This window comes from Crocuta crocuta, unplaced genomic scaffold (genome assembly GCF_008692635.1).
Source record: "Crocuta crocuta isolate KB4526 unplaced genomic scaffold, BGI_CrCroc_1.0 scaffold113, whole genome shotgun sequence".
NCBI lineage: Eukaryota > Metazoa > Chordata > Mammalia > Carnivora > Hyaenidae > Crocuta > Crocuta crocuta.
In genome coordinates, this window is record NW_027530368.1 from 410,294 (window position 1) to 432,418 (window position 22,125).

Sequence of the window (22,125 nt, forward strand, 5' to 3'; positions counted from 1 at the left end):
GAATGCTGACAAAAACTGAGGACTGATGGATGTGGGGGGAGGGGGGGATGGGCATGGAGGAGGACACTTGTGGGATGAGCACTGAGTGTTATGTGGAAACTAATTTGACAATAAACTATTAAAAAAAAAAAAAGAAACTACTAAATTGTTTTCCATAGTAGCTGTTTCGTTTTACATTTCCATGAACAATGTATGAGTGATCCATTTTTCTACATCCTTATCAACATTTGGTGTTGTCACTATTTTTGAAGATTCTTTATATGTTCTACATACTATTCCTTTTGACAGATAAATAATTTGCAAACTCCCCCCCCCTTCCCGACTCTATAGTTTGTCTTTTCATCCTGTTAACAGAGAGGAAGCTTTAATGGCTTAAATTAAAAGTTTAATTTTGATCGTGTCCAAGTTATCAATTTTCTCTGCTTTGGAATGTAATTTTGGGGTCAAGCCTACAAATCCTCCTCCTCCTCCTGGATTCCAGGGGTGACAGAAGTAGGGAGATAGAAGGCTCTGGTTGGAGAGTGGGATTTCTGAGTGTGAGTGTCACTTACAGTCACTATGGGAGGGCCTGGGAACAAAGAGCAGAATGAAGACATGGTCCCTGCTCTTAAGGGGCTTGCAGCCTAGATTTCAGAGGTGGCGCCTTTCCAGATGTGTCCCTGGAAATGGTTTGCTGCAGTGGGTTGGAGGGGAAGTTTGGTGGAGCAAAGGAAGCCAAGTGTCTGGCAGGCTAGCATGTTGGATGTGTCATGGTGTTTATCAGTCCTGTAGAGAAGAGCAGGTTTCTCTCTGCCCAGTGATTTCTCCTGGCCATGTGTATCCTCTTCCCATCCTGTGGTATGGGAGCTCTTTTCCATTGAAGCCTTTGCATCTCGGACTCCATGCCGCCACGTTAGGGTCAGCTCCTGCATGGTTTTCACTAGTGTAGAGGGGAGGGTGAGTGGGTGTTAAAGACCTGCTTCTACGCTTTGGTGCCTGAGTTTCTAAAGAGCTGTCAGTTCTGTGCTTCGAGTTTACTTTTTGTTCTTGCCTTTAATTTCTCCATGAGGCAAATGGAGATAGGAAGGTGCCACAAATCCTTTGTGAGGCTGAGGCAGCGTGGATAAGTATCTACGAGACATACATAAACAAGCAGAAGTCACAGGCAGCGGTGCGGACAACTGAATGTGTGTGTATGGTGTGTACACGTGGAGCAGAGGGGCTGCTCAGTGCTCTAGGAGCTTCGGACAGACTCCAGTCCTTCTGTACACTTTTCAGTGAGGCTGGCAACATAAAGAAGCTGTGTGGGATCTAGTCCTTTCAGGGGCTCTCGCTGGCTTCCCTAGCTGGGCTGAACATAGCTTGAGGACTTGAGATTTCTGGCTGTGAGAAGTCACACATCAGCATTTCCAGGTTTCTCATGCCTACACAGAGCTGCGTGAGGCTTCATTTCATGGCCCATCTGGGCACTGCTCTCTGGGAACCGAATTTTCTCCCTTCCTGTTCCAGGGAGATGCTGGCCTGAAAATTTCACTGATGAGGGGCCACGTGGACATAGCCCATTGTGGCTGTTTTGTAGGTTTTGGCTGACAGGAGGAAAGAGGAAGCAAGCATCTGTGATCTTTTACCCCTTGCTTCCCTTTTTATGAACTTGGGAGTTTAGTTTCTCTGGCTGTCTGGTTCAAATTCCCCATTACACTCTGGCAGTGGGCTCTATCCTCTCCGGAGATGCCATTCCATCTTTTCAGAGGTTCAGGTAAACATCATCTGGGCTTCTTTGTGAGGTGCGTGACTATACTAGGTCTAGGGCATGATGTGGTCTCCTGAGCATGTGATGGCTTTCTGATGTTTTTTGTGTCATTCTTTCAGAACTTGAGAAGCCAGCTGAGGCCAACCAAGTTTCAGGACCTCTACTGCCTGGCACCAGTGTCACCAGAGATGAACTGTTTTTGCCAGATAATCCTCTGTTCCTGACAGCGCATCTCTCCCCAGGTATCTATGGGGATAATGAGGTTTTATACTCATGACACTACGTAATGAGATAGTCACCGGCATGGGGACTCACATACCAGGGCATAGTCATTGCTGCTACTAAAGTATAAGATGAAATGTATCATCACCTGACACATTCCATTTTATACTTTCAGTGATTATCGCTTCTCGGCCTTTTGGCTAAGATCAAGTGTAGTATCTATTCTTATCAGTTTAATATACTTTCAGTGATTACACTCAATATAAATGAGTGGACTCAAGGTTCCAGAGAATATGATTTTGTACCACTGGAAATGAGGTTGCCTCTAAGATGGAAGCCAGTGAAAATAGTATATGATGCATTTAATTAGCCATTCAGTCTACGAGATTGTGCTCATAGACAGGCTGTCATCTTCATCAAGAGACTAGCATGTGTTTAGGGAGACAAAATTATGAGATGTAAGTGATGGACAGAAGCTGTGGTTTTTCAATTGTGTTGCAGTTAGTCAGTAATTAGGAGAAGTAGCTTTGGGTCAGGGATGAAAAAAGCTGTTAGAGAGTAAGAATTGTAAGAATTGGTGGGTTCTGCCCAGAGAGAGTATGCTGTGCTGCTAATTGACTGGGCCTGGAGTGTCCTTTACACATGATTTCCCCCAGAATAGTGTGGGGTTAATCTGATGAGTTATCACCAGGAGAAAGTCTTGTCTTTGAAAATATGCAGCTCCTTGGTTGCAATTTTATCCTTACCAAGATGATCGCCAGGATCCACGTGTCTAGAAGAGGACCTGATTTAGTTCCTGTGAAGCTGACTCTCCAGTTACGAATTAATAAACTGCTATTGGTTGATATGTTCCCTTAAGGCTTGGTTAATGTGAGTTATTCTTCCGGAACACATTCTGGTCACTGGGAATATGAAGTTGCTGGCCCAAACCTTGCACTCATGTCCTGATCAAGGCCTGCCAAGCAACCCCTCTCTCTGACACCTTCCTGATGGTACTGGTGTTGCACACAAGGCTCACAAACAGTAAGAGTCACTTAGACCAGTCAATGAAGTTATGATCTTAGAACAGGGCTTCTGAACCTTGATATATCCACATTTTGGGCCATTTAGTTCTTTGTTGTGGGGAACTATCCTGGGCATTGTAAGCTGTTCAGCATATCCTTCCCTCTTACCTACCAGATGCCAATATCCACCTCTCACTGCAATTGGAACAACCAAAAATATTTCCACATATTGCCAAAAGTCCCCTGGGGGGCAAACTGCCCAAAGTTGATAATCATTGATTCTAGGAACTAAGCAGTGGTAAGGGACTTCCCTTACTACTGTTCCTGTAAGGGAACAGACCACAAATTGTACTGGAGGGTAGATGAATGCCTCATACTCCTTACCTTCGTATTGGTAGGTGTACTGACCAGGGATCTCCAGAGAAACAGAAACAGTAGAGTATATATATCCTATTTATAGGTGAAGTGTGTGTGTGTGTGTGTGTGTGTGTGTGTGTGTGTGTGTGTGATTTTGGAGGCTGAGAAGCTCCAGGATCTGCTATCTGCTAGCTGGAGACCCAGGAGAACCTGTGATATTGTTGAGTTAAAGTACAGAGGGCTGAGGACCAATGGTGAAAGTCCAATCAATCTGAGTCTGGAGAAGAGATGAGATGTCTCAGCTTAAACAGTAAGACAAGAAAAAAGGGAAGAATTTGTCCTCCCTCCACCTTTCATTCCATTGGGCCCTAAACATACTGGATAATGCCCACCCACATTGGGGAGGGCAGTTTACTTTTGTGAGTCCCCAGACTCGTATGTAAACCTCATCTGAAAAAACCTTCACAGACACACCTAGAAATAATGTTTAATCTGGGCATCCCATAGCCAGTCAGGTTGATTAATAAAATTAACCATCACAGTAGGAGATGCAGAAAAGTTTTAATGATAAGGCAGATCTCCAGTGGGAGGTGTCCAGAGCTACCTGGACTGTTCCATCGCTGTTAAGGGAAGGTCAGGGAGAAGGGTTTGGTATAGAGTTTGGCTCTAGGGTTCATCACTTCTCTAACTTCTGCAGAACCTGTCTCATTGGCAGCTGTCTTGAGCAGAATCTCCTCTGCCAAGTTCTGCCCTCTGTCTCAGTGCCCTCACTAAAGTGCCCTATGACCACCTGGAGAACTGCCTGTGTGGCAAGGCCAGTGAGAACTCACCCTTGTATCCTGCATCAGATTTATAAAGGAGGCACTAAGAGTCTCCTGGGCTTGTGCTGCTAATAGTATCCTAGTGTTCAGGTTGAAGGGGATCACAGAGGTCAGGTAGAGCACTGTGCAAACTCTACTGGGCATTTTATAAAATTAGAATTCGATTCCAAAGGTCTTGGGTGGTGTCCAAGATTATGAGATCCAACAATGCTGCTCATCCTTGAACCATACTTTAAGTAGTAAGACTCTAGACCAGAGGTCTGCAAACTATGGCCCATGGACCAAGTTGGGTCTACCACCTATTTTTGCAAACAAAGTTCTATTGGAAGACAGCCACACTTGTTCATTTACGTATTGTCTGTGGTGGCTTTCATACCATAATGGCAAAGTTGAGTAGTTGAAACAGAGTCTCTATGGTCCTTGAAGCCTGAAATACTCTCTGGCCCTTACAGTAAAGATGCACTGACTCCTGCTTTAGGCTGATTTGTGCCACAAGGATGATGGGGGATCTTCCGATTGCTCTTTTGGATGGGCCACCCAGAGGTTGTCTTTCCTTACCCTTGGCCTGCCTTTTTCATCCCTCTTCCTCTTGTCTCCAGCTCCTGCAGCCCTCTCCATTGGTGCCTGGGGCACGAGGAGGCTTGTAGGAAGAATTTCTGTGCCTCCATTTTGCACGTGATCCTCTCATGCTGCTGAGAAAGTACTCTCTCTGTTTGGCATCCCACTCAGCGCCAGTCAGCCCTGGTATCCTGGTGGCTTAGAAATACCTTCAGAAACGTATGCACACAAAACTCATGCCTAAATGCTTTTTTTGATTTTCAGCCAGCCAGAATTTACTGCGAGACTCCTTTCATCAGGCACCATGCTATATGCTTAGGTAACAAGGATACATCAGATGCCTTTTCAGTCTAGAAGAAAACCTGTAAACTTATCATTAGAATTATAATATCACAGATGCAATATTAGAAGAATATTTGGAGACTTTGATAGCCAAAGAAAAGGGTCTGAGTGATTAGGGGCTTTACTGTAGTGGACCTTTTATATTTTTTTCCCTCAAGCATGAATATATATTTTTAAAATAGTTTATTGTAAAGTTGGTTTCCATATAATACCCAGTGGTCATCCCCACAAGTGCTCTCTATGCCCATCTGGAAAACAGTGTGGAGTTTTCTCAAAAACTTAACAATAGAACTTCGCTATGACCCAGCAGTAGCACTGCAGGAATTTACCCAAGGGATACAGGAGTGCTGATGCATAGGGGCACATGGACCCCAATGTTCATAGCAGCACTCTCCACAATAGCCAAAACATGGAAAGAAGCTAAGTGCCCACCAACTGACGAATGGATCAAGAAGATGTGGTTTATCTATACGATGGAATACTACATGGCAATGAGAAAGAATGGAATCTGGCCATGTGTAGCAACATGGATGGACCTTGAGGGTGTTATGCTGAGCAAAATAAGTCAGGCAGAGAAGGACAGATACCATATGTTTGCACATATAGGAGGATTAGGAGGAACTTAACAGAGGACCATGGGGGAGAAGAAGGGGAAAAATAGTGGGGGAGAGGAAGGGAGGCAAATCAAGCATGAATATTTATTGAATTTTATACAAACATGTTCTTGACTGTAATGATGTGATGTATTTTTCCTCTGAATCTCTAAATGTGATAGATTATAATTATTTACTATCCAATTTTTAATAAGTGAAATTACATCTTCATATTCATATGAACTATATTCATAATATGATATAAATTAGAATTTAATTGACTTCAATTTTAATAGCATAAAATAATTCTGCTACCATTCCTGTTAACTTAAAACCAAAATTTGAATACAGGATTCTTTAAATCGAGTAACTTTCAGAATTCACTGTTGTACCTCGTTAACACCTTATTACTATTATTTTGAAATTGTGGTAAAATATGTATAACACAAAATTTACCAGCTTAACATTTTAAACTTAAAGTTCAATGGCATTACGTGCATTTGAATAGTTGTGCAATCATCCATATCCAGAATACTTTTCATCTTGCAAAACTGAAACTTTGTACCCTGTGCCCACTAAACAGTAACTTCTAATTTTTCCCTTTCCCTAACCACTGACAGCCACCATTCTACTTTCTGTCTCTGTGAATATAACTACTTTAGTTATTTCATATATGTGAAATGCTACAGAATTCTGGCTCATTACAGTTGTGACTGATTTATTGCACTTAGCATAATGTCCTCGGGGTTCATCCATGTTGTAGTATGTGTCAGAATCTCCTTCCTTTTAAGTCTATAATATACATTGTATGCATATACCATATTTTGTTTATCCATTCATCTTCCTTCCTTCCTTCCTTCCTTCCTTCCTTCCTTCCTTCCTTCCTTCCTTCCTTCTTTCCTCCCTCCCTCCCTCCCTCCTTTCCTCCTATACTAGCCATCCTAATGGGTGTGAGGTGGTATCTTATTGTAGTTTTGATTTGCGTTTCCCTAGTGATTAGTGATGTTGGTCATCTTTTCATGAGCTTATTGGTCATTTGTGTATCTTCTTTCGAGAAATATCTATTCAGATCATTTGCCTATTTTTAAATCAGGTTGTTTGATTTTTTGTTGTTGAGTTTCTAGGGTTTATTTATATTATCTGCATATTACCCCCCAAATCAGATATATTATTTGAAAATATTTTCTCCCATTTTGTGGGTTACTTTGCACTTTGCTGATTGTGCCCATTGATGCACAGAAGTTTTAAGTGTTGATGGAGCCCAATTTATCTCTTTTAACTTTTGTTGCCTGTGCTTTCAGCATTTATATAAGAAATCATTGTCAAATCCAATGTCATAAAACTTTTCTCCTATGTATTCTCTTAAAAGTTTTATAATTTTAGTTCTTCCATTTAGGTCTTTGACCCATTTCTAGTTAAATTTTTTTTTAAATGTTTTATTTATTTCTAGGAGAGAGAGAGAGAGAGAGAGAGAGACAGCGTGAGCAGGGGAGGGTCAGAGAGAGAGGGAGTCACAGACTGAAACAGGCTCCAGGCTCTGAGCTGGCAGTCAGCACAGAGCCCGACGCGGGGCTCGAACCCACGAACTGTGAGATCATGACCTAAGCAAAAGTCGGACACTTAACCGACTAAGCCACCCAGGCGCCCCTCCAGTTAAATTTTTAATGTGGTATAAGGTAAGGTTTGAACTTTATTCTTTTGCATGTGGATACTCAGTTTTCTCAACACCATTTGTTGAAAAGATTGTTCTTTCCTCATTGAATGGTCTTGGCATCCCTGTTGAAAATCATCTGACCATATATGTAAAGTCTTATTTCTGAGCTCTGTAGTCTGTTCCATTGGTCCAGATGTCTGTCTTTATTTCAGTCCCACATTATTTTGATTATTGTAGCTTTGTAATAAATTTTGAAATCAGGAAGTATGAGACTTCCAATGCAGTTCTTTTTCCAGATTCTTTTGGCTACTTGAGATTCCATGACTTTGGTATGGATTTTTCTATTTCTGAAAAAAAAAAGTCATTGGGATTTTGAGACTTCTATAGGACTTTTGAATTCTCTTTTAAAGGAAAATTTACCAGACAGATAAGGGGAGGAGGGGGCATTTTAGGCAAAAGGAAAAGCATGATCAAATGCATGAAAAGGCAGAAGAGCTTGGTACGTTTGGAGAACTAAAAGTAAACTGGTAATGTTGGAGCATTAGGCATGTCTACATTTCAGTGTATGTGAGTGTGGGTGTAGACTGAGGAGGAGATGAATTAGGAGCTAGGGTAGGAGTCCGATATTGTGGAAGTGTCTGTGTATTGTGCTAAGAAGTTTAATGGGGATTAGCTGAAGGTTTGGGCTGTGGAGTGAAGTGATTAGGTTTGTACTTTATATAAAGATGGCCCAGTTGGTGAGAGTGTGCACTAGATTGGGCAGGAAGAAGGTGTTGGCAGGATTAGGTGGAGTAAAACTCTCAGAAATGAAACAGTGAGATTTGTGCTATGGTAGAATTAGTGGGGAACGATAGGAAGGAATGGATCTGAAATAGTCTTGCATCACTACATACTCAGACATTTCCCAGTGACTTCACTCTCTTCTTGGGTCCTCAAGTCCTCAGATCTGCAGAACAGTCTCTGAACTCAGAGTGGTGATTCCAGCTATTCACTTGTATCATATAGTTGTGCCCTTTCAAGAACTCCAGTGGCTGTTGACTAAGGTCCAGGGCTCTGGCTCAGAGGTGCAGGGTCCCTCAGCAGTAGCCGGTCCCTCTCAGAGCCAGCCCCTGAAGCTACAGCTCCGCATCCTGCCACTCTTGGGCCTTGGGCTGCTCCAACAACCTTGTGGTTATTTCTGTCTTACCTGTACATTGATCTTTCTTTCCTTGCTTTGGTTTCCCTGAGCCCACTGGAATCCACCAGAATGTGAGTTGTCTTCTCTGTTGTGACCCATTCCATCCACCTGTGGAATTACAGCTCCCCAGGCCCTGTTGTGTGGTCCACGTTACTGAGGCCATGACCCACCTGAGAACCCGTTTATTCTCCAAAGACTGGAGTCAGCTTTCCCCAAGCTGACATCCCTCCACTGTGACTCAGTTCCCCGCCCTCGGCCTAGAGACAACTCCTAGCATTGAATAGTTGTCGGGGTCTTTGCCACTTCTTTCTCCCTTTATCTCAGCGAGTGCTTTGCTGAGTGAACTGGGTGATGAGAATGCCAAGTCTGAGCTGCAGCAGCAGCAGCTGCGGAGAGAATGTGCTCCATCAGCCCGAGGCTGAGCCACTTAGCACTGAGATCCTAAGTCCCTGTTCTAAACCCTGGTGGGACCGTTCTGCTGGTTGGCAGCATGTGTGTTTGCTTGGTCCTTTCCTGGTCACAGGTGGAGTCAAGGAACTAGGGGCAGGGAGTGGGCTTAAGCTCCCAAGTTCTTGTGGGCGTTTTAGAACTGGAAACATTTTGGCAGTTCTGGGACAGCCAGCTCTGACCCATTGCCAAAGACACACATTTGGTGACCTGCAGGATGAGGCAAACTGATCAAAGTACACAAAGACTGTCAGTGCAGGAGAAAGCAGAGCCAGGCAAGGAGTGGGCTGCCGCTTGGGGTTACAATGAGCGTTTGAACTAATGATGGGCTGTGCTTCCAAGGCAAGCCAGACACAATGCAATAAAAAGCTGTAGGGAAGGTGAGGGGGAAGTATTAAAAGGGAACTGGGGAGGAGATGGGGAAGGGAACGGGGAAAGTCCAGGACAAACAGAAATGTAAGGAGTTTCTGCTTCACTGAAAGCCAAGAAGCTCAGAGAGTCAAAGAGGACAAGACCCCAGATCCCTGACTGGGAAGTCTGGCCGGCGTTGAGGGGACTGGGTCTTTGCTGTTGAGCCCAGGCTACCTGGAACACAGCCTCAGAAGAGCAGAATGTGTTCTCATCGCTTAATTTGTGTTTCCAAACAGAAGAGAAGCGAGGGAGGTGCCACCTCGATCCAGCTGAAGCATTTCCAGGAGGCTTCCCTCTGGATGCCACGTCGAGGCTGCCCTTCCGCCGTAGCACAGCGCTGGTGATTGCCGAGTGCGTGGACATGGCTTTGCTCAGCAACATCCTAGCGGCCTATTCCTTTGTCTCAGGTAGCTGTCCGGTCTGGCTGGGCCAGGGCTGAGGGCTGAGGGTATCTTCTGCGTGGCCATCAATGGCCTTATACTCAGGAGAGAAATGCTAATACGGTCAAAGCGGAGGGATTCTGCTGTGCTGAATTTTGAGATGAAAGATCTTCTGGTTTGAAGGTTAAGCTTGATATTCTCTAATTTGGCAGATGGTTTTGTGGTAGGGGGTGGGCTCTCAGAGTTTTATCTTGCTAAAAGTATTTGGCTTCCTTGGGGCTCAGGTGAGTGAATAAAGTAGCTTGAGGCTATTCTTGTCATTATGCACTTGACTCCAGGTGAGAGAGGCTTATGGAGTATTCTCAGCCTGCTTATTTCTGTGCAGTGGTTCTCAGCCCCACCCAGGTGTGTGTGTGTGTGTGTGTGTGTGTGTGTGTGTGTGTGTGGAGGGGGTGTATGTTTGTGGGGCTGTATGAGGTATCCAATAACCTCCTCAGACACATGAAGACATGAAGCATGTAAGTCTGAGAGTCTGTTATTTGCCCCTTCCTTGATTCAGCCGTACTCAGGAAGATGGCTTACTGTCTCCTCAAGCCACTTTCTTGAGAATAGATGCCATTCATTTAAGAGAAGCCATTTAAAAATCCATGAAAATATACCTCAATCAAGGTGAAATTTTAAAAGACACATGAAAATGCTCAATGGTTTGAGTGACCAGACGAATTTTCTGCTGCTTGAATTTTATTTTTTGATAGTTTGCTTTCGCTGTGTTTTGTTTTGCCTGTTGTCTCAGGATGTTGTATAAAAAGGAAGGGTCTGAGGTTCTGATTAGAATTTCTCTAATCAGAGGACCAATTCTGCCTTCTGGTTCTCTGGCCAGGGTTGATAGGCGATGACCTCAGAGTTCAGAGGTAAAACCTGACATTTCTCTTTAGAGCAGCAAATCTTTTTTTTTTTTTTTTAACTTTTTATTAATGTTTTTTATTTATTTCTGAGAGAAAGAGAGAGACAGGGTGAGCAGGGAAGGGTCAGAGAGAGAGAGAGAGAGACAGACAGAATCTGAAGCAGACTTCAGGCTCTGAGCTAGCTGTCAGCACAGAGCCCAACACAGGGCTTGAACCCACAAGCTGTGAGATCATGACCAGAGCCGAAGTCGGACGCTTAACCAACTGAGCCACCCAGGCGTCCCTACAGCGGCAAATCTGAGCCAGGGCTGAGGATAGAGGAAGCTCATGGTTTCTCTTTGAGGGAGGATCTTGGATGACATGCAACCTAATTTTAGAAAGGAGGACTTCTCAGTGTTGACAAGATGCAGCACATAGCCTGCACGTGCCCCAAGGCCAGGGTTCTCCCGTCCTGGGTCAGTAAAGGCCTGGGTCGTCAGTCAGCCCCTCACCTCCCTAAGGAAGTCTCACGCCCACAGCCTCCTTCCAAGAGCACCACACAGCAGAGGAATCTCAGTTTTGCTCTTTCTTCAAGGCTGTACTGGGGAGCAAGGGCACTGGAATTGGAAAAGAGATGTTTGAAACTCTGGTATTGTGTTTCATAAGCAATAGAATGATGATCCTCTCAAGTCTATAGTGAAGACAAAGCCAAAATGAAGTGGGTGGTGGCAGAGAGGCCCTGGAGGTTCCAAGGCCTCCAAAGCACTTGCAAACCAGCTGTTTCAAGAAAGTATCTCGGGTGAGAAAATACAGGCTACTGGACTTTGGAGCTGTGCTTGGCACACGAGGTACCTGGCGGTTTTCCATTTTGGCCAGCATGACCCTGAGCTGTGACCATTGAACAAGGTAACTCATTGAATGGTCTGGTGTTTACTGTGTGTCTTGTGATCTTTCTAGGGCTGAAGGAGTGCATGGCCCCACTTTTCTCTCACCTCCAACCTTCCTCCTTCCAACCACATATTCTGGAATTAAATATTGATTGAGAGACAGTAAGATAATGCCTCTTTTAAATAAATATGGGCTGAAATTAAAAGAGAATGCAAGGAAATAGAAAGTAAAGTGGCCAAAATAAAATGTGCTCTATCTAGTAAATAGACTTGATGGCTGAAAATTAATTCTGAGTGTGCTGGGGGAACAATCCCTATAAAAAAAAAAAAAAAGAATTAAGAAAATTTAAAATATGAAGGTGAATATAACAGATACAAAAATAATTGTTTTAAAAGAAGAAAATAAAACAAATGAATTGGAGGCAATAATGAAAAGTATGTTAGAAGAAAATTATAAAAAATGTCCTAATCTTGTAGCTCTCCCATGTTCTCATTCAGCTGCATCTGGTCTTCAACTACACATGGGCCCCTGATCCCTCCTAATTTCTTCCAGAACATCAGTTGACTCTTATATTGTCCATATGGTCTATTGTTTCAGCAATATATTTGCTAATGCACATGACTCCTTTATTCTCTGTCCAGCCTCTGATTAAAACAACAGGCAAAACACTAACGCTAAGCAAACTTACTTTCTCCCCTTTCTCTCTCTGTGCTGAAGTAACCAAATGCTGCTGCAGATTGAGGCCATTGGAAATCCATGGTATCAAACTTCAGCTGAGACTGAAGCACTATCTTGTTTCCATTCTTCACAATAGCCATTTCAAACCCTGGAAGTTCTAGTAATTTTAAATACCTATTTATCCAAAATGTAACCTATGATTAAATGGCAAATGCAAACAAAGAGAAAAAAATGCAGCATTAATGAAGAAGGGCTAAAGTTTATAATATATAAAGAGTATTTACAAATCAATAAAAGATCAGTGTCTCAAAGAATAGTAGACAAAGAACACGAATCAGCAGTTTGCCAAAGAAACAATACAAATAGCTGATAAAACACACACAGCATGTGTTCTAGCAATTGAACAAATGCAAAATAAAAACAATGAGGTTAATATTTTTAATTTATAAAATTCTCAAAGGCTTGAGTGATTATGTATATAATTTCTGTTTTGGAGAGAGTGTGGGGAAATAAGTACTTACACATAGTGTTATAGAACTGTCAATTACTACAACCTCTCTAGACAATGATTTTGGAACATCTGTCAAAAGCCTTAGAAATACATATATCATTTAGCCAGCAGTTCCACAGCTAGGAATTTATCCTAAAGACATAACTAGGGACATGAGCAAAAATTTTACTATGAGAAGAATTGATCTCAGAACTGTTTATAATAGTAAAAAATCAGAAAATGGGTGAATATTAATTGAAGCAGAAAAATGTGCTATTGAGTGAATAAAGCCTGTTACCATATAGTATACGTAGTATAATCCCATTTATATTTGTATATTCACATGTATATGTAATGTAATGTAACTACATTTTACTGCAAATTATATCTGGATGCTGGGATTTTATGAGTGTATTTGTGTATTTTTAATTTTCTTTTGCTTAGCTGTATGTTTAAGTATTCTATACTTCATTTATATCACTTTTGTCATAAATAATGTTATTTTATTGGAATTTAAGATTTAGAATTATATCATACATATATTTTAAAAATTACTACTCCCTTATACTTTTCTGACTTCTAGACCTATGTATCAAAACGCCCTGAACATTACCAGTTGGGTGTTCCATAAGTATTTCAAATTCAACCTGGCCTGCAATGGAATATTGCCCTTTGTTTTAAATTGTTCTTTCTTTTCTGTACCATCCAGGGCATCACTTACACCAGAAATATGATTTCTAGTCTTTGATGTACCTTATTCACTGCCCATATACAACTGCTTAGGGTCGATCCATTTTGCCTCTCAATGTTTCTCATATGTGTCCCCTTATTTTATTCCCACCATCATTAAATTAATCCAAGTCCCACTCAGTTTTTGCTTATCTTGCTTATAATGGCATTTTCCATGGTCTGCCTGCCTGCAATCTTGCTTCATAGACTGTGTTTTATAGCAAAATAATCTTCTGAACTGTAGATGTGATGATGTAATTCTTTTTATTTTTTAGACTACTTTACTCATTATCTCTGGGATGAAGTAAGTCCAAGTACTTTTTCATGTTTTAATAGTTAGGATTGTTTTCAATTGCAAATAATAGAAAACCTCAACTTGGTGGCCTAAACATATAACAGTTATCTTACCTTCATGAGAAGTTTGGAGGTAGTGGTCCATTGGCTCAAAGATGTAGGGACCAACATCTCTGTGCTTCTCATGTTCTTTCTTTTATGGCTGCAAAAAGGCTGCTGTCATTCTTGCCCTGGTTCAAGATGGTCAAAAAAAGGAAGGATGTTCCAGTAGATCTCTTCTCATATTTCATTGGCCAAAACTTTGTTACAGGACCATCTAGCTGAAAAAAAGGACAAATCTTTTTCAACCTTTGGACCGGTGATTCATAACCAGGCATGATTTTGCCCTACAGGGGACTTCAGGAAATGTCTGGACACACTTTTGGTTGTCACATCTGGGGTTGGGTGGGGCTACTGCTGGCATCTGTCAGTGGAGAAACATCCTACGATGCACAAGACAACCCCCACAACAATGCATTAACTGGTCCAAGAGGTCAGTAGTGCTGAGGTTGAGAAGACATGTTCCAGAGGCAAGTAAGGGAGAAGAGATTTGGGGCAGTGTGACTTCTCCAACTCACAGTGTCTTATGTGGCTTACCAGGGCTTTTAGTGCCTGAACTTAACTTCTCTGTGCCATCATTTAATTGTAGACCTCCCTGACAAACACCTGATTCCAATTATTCTAAACCACTTGCTGAGCCTTTTCTCACCTCTTTGGCTTTTGCAGTCATTTCCTTTTCCAAGAATTCTGCCCTTCAGTCCCAGACTGGCTAGCTCCCTTGCAGTCTTCAGGGTCTGCTTATCTATTCTCTTTGCTCCCCTACCTGGCTTAGGTGCCTATCCATGTGCTCCTCACACGTTTTGTTTCACTCTATCTCAGCACTTGGATTGGAGGAGTTAACATTTCTTGTTTCAACTCTGTGCAGGCAACCTCTTGGGATCAATATAATAATTTATGATGAGGATAAAAATCTCATTAATAGTAATAAACTCATGAATAACTTCTAATAGGGTTGTTAGAAAGATTAAATGGAATGATTGCTCTTTAATTTAATGTTTTGAATTGATAATACATTCTCCTGCTCACTCTTCCATTTCGTTCAGTTTCTTCCTTAAAAGTCACCTTCTCAGTTAGATTCCCTCTGGTCACTCCACCTGCCTGCTCCCCTCCAGCACACATCTGATATTCCCTACCCTCCTTCCTATTTTTAATGTTTTCTTCCCTTATCACCTTATTATAATCTAATATATAACCATTTATCTTATTTATTTAATATCTCTCCTAATAGACTACAAGCTCCCAGGAACACTAGAATTTTTCATTCTTTCCTCAGCCTCTAGAACAGTGTCAGGCACCTATTAGATGTTCAACAAATTAGTGAATCAACATGGCTCAATGATCAAACAATATAAAAAGACAAATAGTAAGAAGTCTTACTACCTCTCCATCCATTCCTCAAGTCTGACCCATCATCAGCCTTCTCTGCATCCTTCCAGGGTTCTTTGTGCACAAGCAAGGAAATATGAACATACAGTCTCATTCTCTCCCCTCTTATACACAGGTAGCATATGATACATATGGTTTTGTACTCTGTTTTTTTTCAGCAAGCAACGTATCATAAATATGTGTTATAGCAGTGTATAGAGAGCTTCCTTATTCTTTTAGACAACTATATACTATTCTTATGTACAGATGAAACCATAATTTAACCAGTCCTCTGCTGATGGCCAGTGGGAGTGGTTCAGATCTTTTCAAACAGGGCAACAGAGTTGCAATAAATAAATGATTAAATAAATATATATATACATGTTCAAGTGCATTTGTAGAATAAGTTCCCCAACGTGGAATTGTTGGATCAAAGTGTGTATAAGTTATTAATTAAGGTAAATATTATCAAAGTGCCACTTAAGAAGGAGTTTTACCAGGGGCACCTGAGTGACTCAGATTCTGTATTTCCCTTTCTCTCTGTTCCTCCCCCTCTCGCACTCTGTCTCTTTCTCTCAAAAATAAATAAAGATTTAAAAAAATTTTAAAGGAGTTTTACCAATTTACTCTTTTTAAAATGCATAAGAAGGTCCTGCGACAGTATTTTCCAACTGTTGGATTTTTGACAGTCTGATAAATGAAAAATAATACCTAAATATCATTTAATTTCTGTTTCTCTAGGTCACAGGTCAGCAAACCTTTTCTGTAAAGGGTCAGATAAATATTTTTGGCTTTGTGGGCCATGCAGTCTCTGTTCTAACTATTCAATTCCTGTGTTGTTAGCATGAAAGCAGACATAGATAAAACATAGATGAAGTGGCATCGGCTGTGTGCCAATAATGAAACAGATGGTGGTCAAGTTTGGCTTCTGAGCCATAGTGTGCCAATCCCTGCTCTAGGTGAGCATCCTTTCAAATACTGAAGGGCCATTTGTATTTCTTTTTCTGTGAACTGTTCATATCTTTTGTCCATTTTCTTTATTGGTTGGTCTTCTTTTCTTAATGCTCTTCTTTCTAGATGCTGTTTATAAACTAGCCCTTTGTCTCTGTTACATATTTCAAACATTTTTCATAATTTTGGCACTTGTCTTTTAACTAAACAATAAGTTTTTTCGATGCGGAAGTTTTGGGGGATCACTTACTTTTTCATTTAACTAATATTCTTTGAATATGTGACTATGACTATAAGTACAGTGGCGTGGACTATGTAGTAGTTCACCAGAATTTGAATCATTTTTCCTATGAGACTAGCTTGAGAAAGGTTGTCTCTTAATGGTGAGGGGACCTAACGCACCATAACTCAATTGACAGTCACAAATTTGGAGCTTGTAGAAAGCACCATAGTTTCTGTTTTGTGTTATTCCCCTTTGTTCTGGAAATTCTGTGAGAGGTGAGAACCTTTGTGTCTTTAGCCTGGAAGGTACGATAAACTAACAGTAAATTTTTGTGGAACAAAGTAACCTTTTATTGACCTATAATATTTGAACAAATTTTAACAATTGGAATATACCCTCCTAGAGAAGGTTTGATAAAACTAGTATTTTGATTCATAGCCAATGGCAAGAAAATTTAATGTACTACTTTTGAAAAGCCATTTGGCAATATGTACCAAGAGGTATAAAAATATGTATCCCTTCTAACACAAAGATTCCTTTTCTGATAGGGTGCCTGGCTGGCTCAGTTAACTGACTGATTTTGACTCAGGTCATGATTGTGGGGTTCATGAGTTTGAGCCCTGCATTGCGCTCTGTGCTGAGAGCTCAGAACATGGAGCCTGCTTCAGATTCTGTGTCTCCCTCTCTTTCTGTCCCTCCCCCCCACCTCATACTCTGTCTCTCCCTCCCTCTCTCTCTCACTCTCTCTCAAAAATAAGTAAACATTTTTTAAAAAGCATACTTTAAAAAAATTATTCCTTTTCTGAGAATGCATTAAAAGCCAACACATGAAACAAACAAGCAGAAAAGGAAATACTCTGATTATACGTTTGTCCGAGCCCATGGAATATACAACACTGAAAGTGAACCCTAATGTAAACTATGGACATTGTGTGATTATGATGTGTCAGTGTTGGTCCCTCATCTGTAACAAATGTACTGCTCTGGAAGGGATGTTAATAATGGGAGAGGCCATAGGTGTGTGGGGGTGGACAGTATTTGGGAAATCTCTGTATTTCCCTCTTAAATTTGTTGTGAACCTAAAACTGCTCTAAAAAGTCTAAAAGCAAACAAAAAAACATGCGGATAAAAATATATAAACTATATAAATACTCTGAAGTAAATATAAGTAAATACATACATATTCATATGAAAGGAAAAAAAGAACAGAAGAAAATTCACTACACTACACAGTGTGTAGTTATATTCAGGTAGTGAACTTATGGTGATTTTATGAAATTTTTTTCCACTCCCTACTCTTTTAATGTTATATACACACATACATTTACCTTTATATGTATGCACACATATATACAACTATAAACATCTATATACATGTTTATCCACATATAATAAATTTGTTAACTGGACTTTTAGAAACTGTGTATTCATGATCTAATTCAATAAATATTTGTGAGATACACACAATGGGCAAGGAAATGTGCTGGATGCTCTGGAAATTCAAAGCGAATCATGTGGATTCTGTCCTCAAATTTCTCACTCTTACATGGGAAAAATAGTAGTTATATAACTAATTATAATACAACTATATAAAGGGATGCCTAGGTTGGAGGGACTCATTAATCACACTCTTTCTTCTAGACTCAAGAAGCCAGAAACGCATCACTACAGCAGTGGTTAAGCCAGAATATAGGATGTTCTGGGCCTTCTACTGAGCTCCCTTTAGCCCTGGGGTGATAGGAGTGCAGGTCTTTCCTGCTGCAGATGAAGAAAGTTGAGGAGGGTGGATTAGGATGACAGGTAAGGGAATGGAGGTCCCTTTTGGGGGGTGCTTATGGCCTGGATGGGTGGTGAAGGAAGTCAAAAGAGGCAAAAGCAAGGGAGTATACTCCAGAGCCAGCCTAGTGGGGCAGGGATTCTCCAATATTCCCTCTTCCTGAGGAAGAACAAGTCAGGGATGGAAGAAAGAGGGCAGCTTTGTCCAGCATTTCAGAGAGGGCAGAAGTGTTAGTGGGAGTCTTCACTTCTCTATGGGGAAGGACGGAATCTCTCTCATAAAGAGGAATCCTTGCAATGCCTTAAGAGTTCAGAGAAGAGATTATGCTGACTATTCCCTGATACTACAAAAGCCCCTATTACTCTCTTTAAAACCTATTGGTAAAATTTTTTTCTTTCCAGTCAAGGGATTGCAAGCTTTGAGGCCAACAAGAAAAGCTTAGGCAGGAGAACCAGTTACACTTACACGAAGACCCGCTGATCTGGCCTGGGCTGCTTCTGCTCTTCTGCAGAGTTGGCTGCGCATGTTCTGACCTCTGAGGGTGCAAATGAAATTAGTCGCAGGACCTCCACATAGAGCCTCTTCCTGCTCATGAAAACAATGACCCTGCAGGAAGCAAGATACAGCAATACATTTATTTTTATTTACTAAGGGAAAACAACCAACAATAGCCCTCCCCACTCTACTTCCTGGGCAATTAACAGCTGTCTGGATATGGCCAAGACCAGGGTGGATCATTGGCCAAGAGGAAGTGACCTGGAGCAGAGATGAGAAAACAACAGCCACGATAGAGCTACAGTTTCGATTTTTGCAGAAGCATGATGAAGAAAACCGAAACAAATTATATTGGCTGTGAAAATCAACCCTGAGTCACCTCCTCAGGAACCAGTAAACTCCCTCTCCCTTTCTAACTGCTTTTGCTGGGCTTCTCTGGGAATCCTTGTCTGAGACTGCTATAGGCAAGAGTATGGTTTCTGGTTGGAACAGCAGGACAGGATGGACTCGTTAAGCTGGGGAGAGGGGAGGATAGTGGTTCCCAAGATAAAGTTCAATAACCATCTTCAAAGTTAACCTATCTAATGGGGGGCTGTGCGGGCATGGTGTGAAAAACATGGTGACATACTTTCACAGGGAAGAAAGGGTGGGATGAGAAAAGGAGGGAAGAAAAGGGAGAAAAGGAAAGAGGGAGAAAAACAGATTAGATGTATGCAGGGATGGATGGAAAGGAGGGAGAGAACTCAGAAGGAAGGGCAGGAGAGAGGGAGGAAGAAAATAAATAGAGTGAATTATTACTTATTGAATGCCTATCTTTGCCAAGATCATGGCTAATCCCTTTATGCTGGTCATCTGTAATACCTTTACCCTTCACCACAATTCAGCAGGGTAGATAAGTGGTGGCTCAGAAATGACTTAGATGAGGCTCCAAATTGATGCAGTTCTGCCCAATGGTTCTCCATTTTGGTAAAAGCATGGATTTGGGTATCTTTTCTAGAAAGCCTTCTCACATCCCCATATATGAACGTTAGCTTTTGCACTTACCTTTGTGTTTCCAGAGATCCCTTTTCATGCTTCTAGAATAGCTCTTCCCTTTGGTACTGGAATGGTTGGGTCTGCTTCCTTGCTGAATGCTCCTTAAGGCAAGAGCTTCGTCAGTCCTCTCTGTGTCTGCTGGATGTCAACTAGACAGAGTTCAGTTTCATCCTCCTTCACTGAACATGTATCTATCTATATCAAGCAGTTAATTTTTATGAGATATAATTGACATAACATTGTATAGATTTAAGATGACAAGGTGTTGACTTGACATATTTATATATTGCAATGTGATTACCATCATGACATTTGCTACCATGTGTTTTACGTCTCCTAATTATTATCTCTTTTTTAGTGGTGAGAACAGTTAAGTTTTCTTTGCAACTTTGAATCCTGCAATACAATATTGTTGTCTATAATTCACTATGCTGTGTATTAAATCCCCAGGACTTATTCATCTAGTGGTTGCAAATTTATAGCCTTAAACAACACAGCTCTGATTCTCTCATTCTCCAGTCCTTGTTAACTACTACTATACCCTCTGTTTTTGTGATGAGGGCTTTTTTAGATTCCATATATTAGTGATAACGTACAGTATTTGTCTCACTTTGTCTGACTTATCTCAATAAGCATAATGTACTTATGGTCACAACACATTTTCTTTATCCATTCATCTGTTGATGGACACTTAGGTTGTTTCCACGTCTTGCTTATTATGAATAATGCTGCTGGGAAACATGGGAATGCAGACATCTCTTAAAGATAGGGACTTCACCTCCTTCTGTTTCCCTGATCATTTCAATAGATGTAGAAAATGCATCGGCAAAATACAACACCCTTCTATGATAAAATCCTCAACAAATTGGGTATAAAAGGAACATAACTAAATATGATAAAGGTCATGTACGACAAACCCATAGCTAACATCATGGTCATTGGTAAAATAGTGAAAGCTTCTTAGCTGCATACAAAGATCCACCCTTTTATTCTTTATAGTTTTGATGTTACCATATACCTCTTTTTATGTTGTGTGTTCATTAACAGATTATAATAGTTATAGTTATTTTTAATACTATTTTCCTTTAACCATATGCTATCATTTAGTGGTTAATACACAATTCTGTTACAGAATTAGCGTTTTTAAAATTGGACTGCATATTTACCTTTACCAGTGTGTGGTATACTTCGAGATGTTTTCATGTCACTAATTAGCATCTTTTCACTTCAGCTTGATGAACTCCTTTCAGCATTTCTTGTAAGGCAGGATAGCCTCAGATTTTGTTTCTCTAAGAAAGTTTTATTTCTCCTTCATATCGGAAGGAAAACTTTGCCATATAGAGTAGTCTTGGCTGGCAATTTTTTTCTTTCAGCACTTTGAGTATGTCATTCTACTCTCTACTGGCCTGTGGAGTTTCTGCTGAGAAATCCACTAATAGCCTAATGTGTGTTCCTTTATAATTTATAACACCCTAGATGTGTTTAGGATTCTTTTTCTTTGATTTTTCACACTTTCATTATAATGTGTCTTGGAGGTCTTTTTGCTTTGAGATAATAGAGTGATCTAATAGCTTCATGAAACTGGATGTCAAAGTCTCTTCTCAGTTTTTGGAAGTTCTCAGCTATTTTTAAAAAAATTTTATACAGAGAGTGAGAGCATACATGAGCAGGGGAGGGGCAGAGAGAAAGAAAAAGAGAGAGAGAGAGAGAGAGAGAGAGAATACCAAGCAGATTCCATGCTTAGCGTGGAGCTAGATGTGGGGCTTGATCCCATGACCCTGGGATCATGACCTGAGCCAAACTTGAGTTGGATGCCCAACCAACTGAGTCACCCAGGCACCCCTCAGCTATTATTTTAAAAATAATCTTTCTGGCCCCTTCCTCTTTTCTTCTCCTTCTGGAACTCTGATTATGCTAGTATTTATACATCTGACTGAATCTCATAGGTCATGTAGACTGTCTTCACTGTCATTTTTTTTTCTCTGTTTGCCTCTGATTGAGTTATTTGATAACCACTGTCTTCTAGGTCACTTATTTTGTCTTCCATTTGATCTACTCTGCTGCAGATTCTCTATATTGCATTTTTCATTTCAATCATTGATTTCTTTAGCTCCAGAATTTCTGTCTGGTTCTTTTTTAAGGTTTCTGTCTCATTGCTAAATTTCTCATTTTGTTCATGTATTTTTTTCCTGATTACATCGAATTGTCTTCTGTGTTTCTTTGTAGCTCATTGTTTCCTCAGAACAGTTACTTTGAATTCTTTATCTGCTAGATCATAAGATTTCATGTCTTTGAAATCTTTATTGAAGAATTATTATCCTTTAGTTATGATATGTTTCTTGATTCTTCATGTTCCTTGTTGTTTTGTGTTGCTGCTTTGTCTTTGAAGTAAAAGACACTTCCTCAGCTCTCCACTAGTTGCTTTCAGATGGGGTATATTGCTCATTGATCCTATTTTATCTGACTTGCATTTATACACCTGCTCCACACTTCCTGCTCCCTCTTGTGGCAAAATTCTTTAA

General features: G+C 40.8%; 1 protein-coding gene and 1 pseudogene across 5 annotated transcripts in view; both read left to right on the plus strand.

Annotated features, from left to right (window-relative positions):
- Positions 1–22,125, plus strand: part of EVA1A (eva-1 homolog A, regulator of programmed cell death) — a 59,739-nt gene that overhangs the window by 33,322 nt on the left and 4,292 nt on the right. For 4 of the 5 annotated variants that reach the window (XM_077766174.1, XM_077766173.1, XM_077766172.1 and 1 more), the window contains 2 exons: positions 1,849–1,971; positions 9,552–9,722. In XM_077766174.1, coding sequence (XP_077622300.1) covers positions 9,677–9,722 — 46 coding nt within the window. In that variant the 5' untranslated portion in view covers positions 1,849–1,971; positions 9,552–9,676. The remainder of the gene's footprint in view (positions 1–1,848; positions 1,972–9,551; positions 9,723–22,125) is intronic. The other variant, XM_077766175.1, reaches the window with a different exon arrangement.
- LOC144233530 (U2 spliceosomal RNA) lies at positions 2,132–2,297 on the plus strand (annotated as a pseudogene).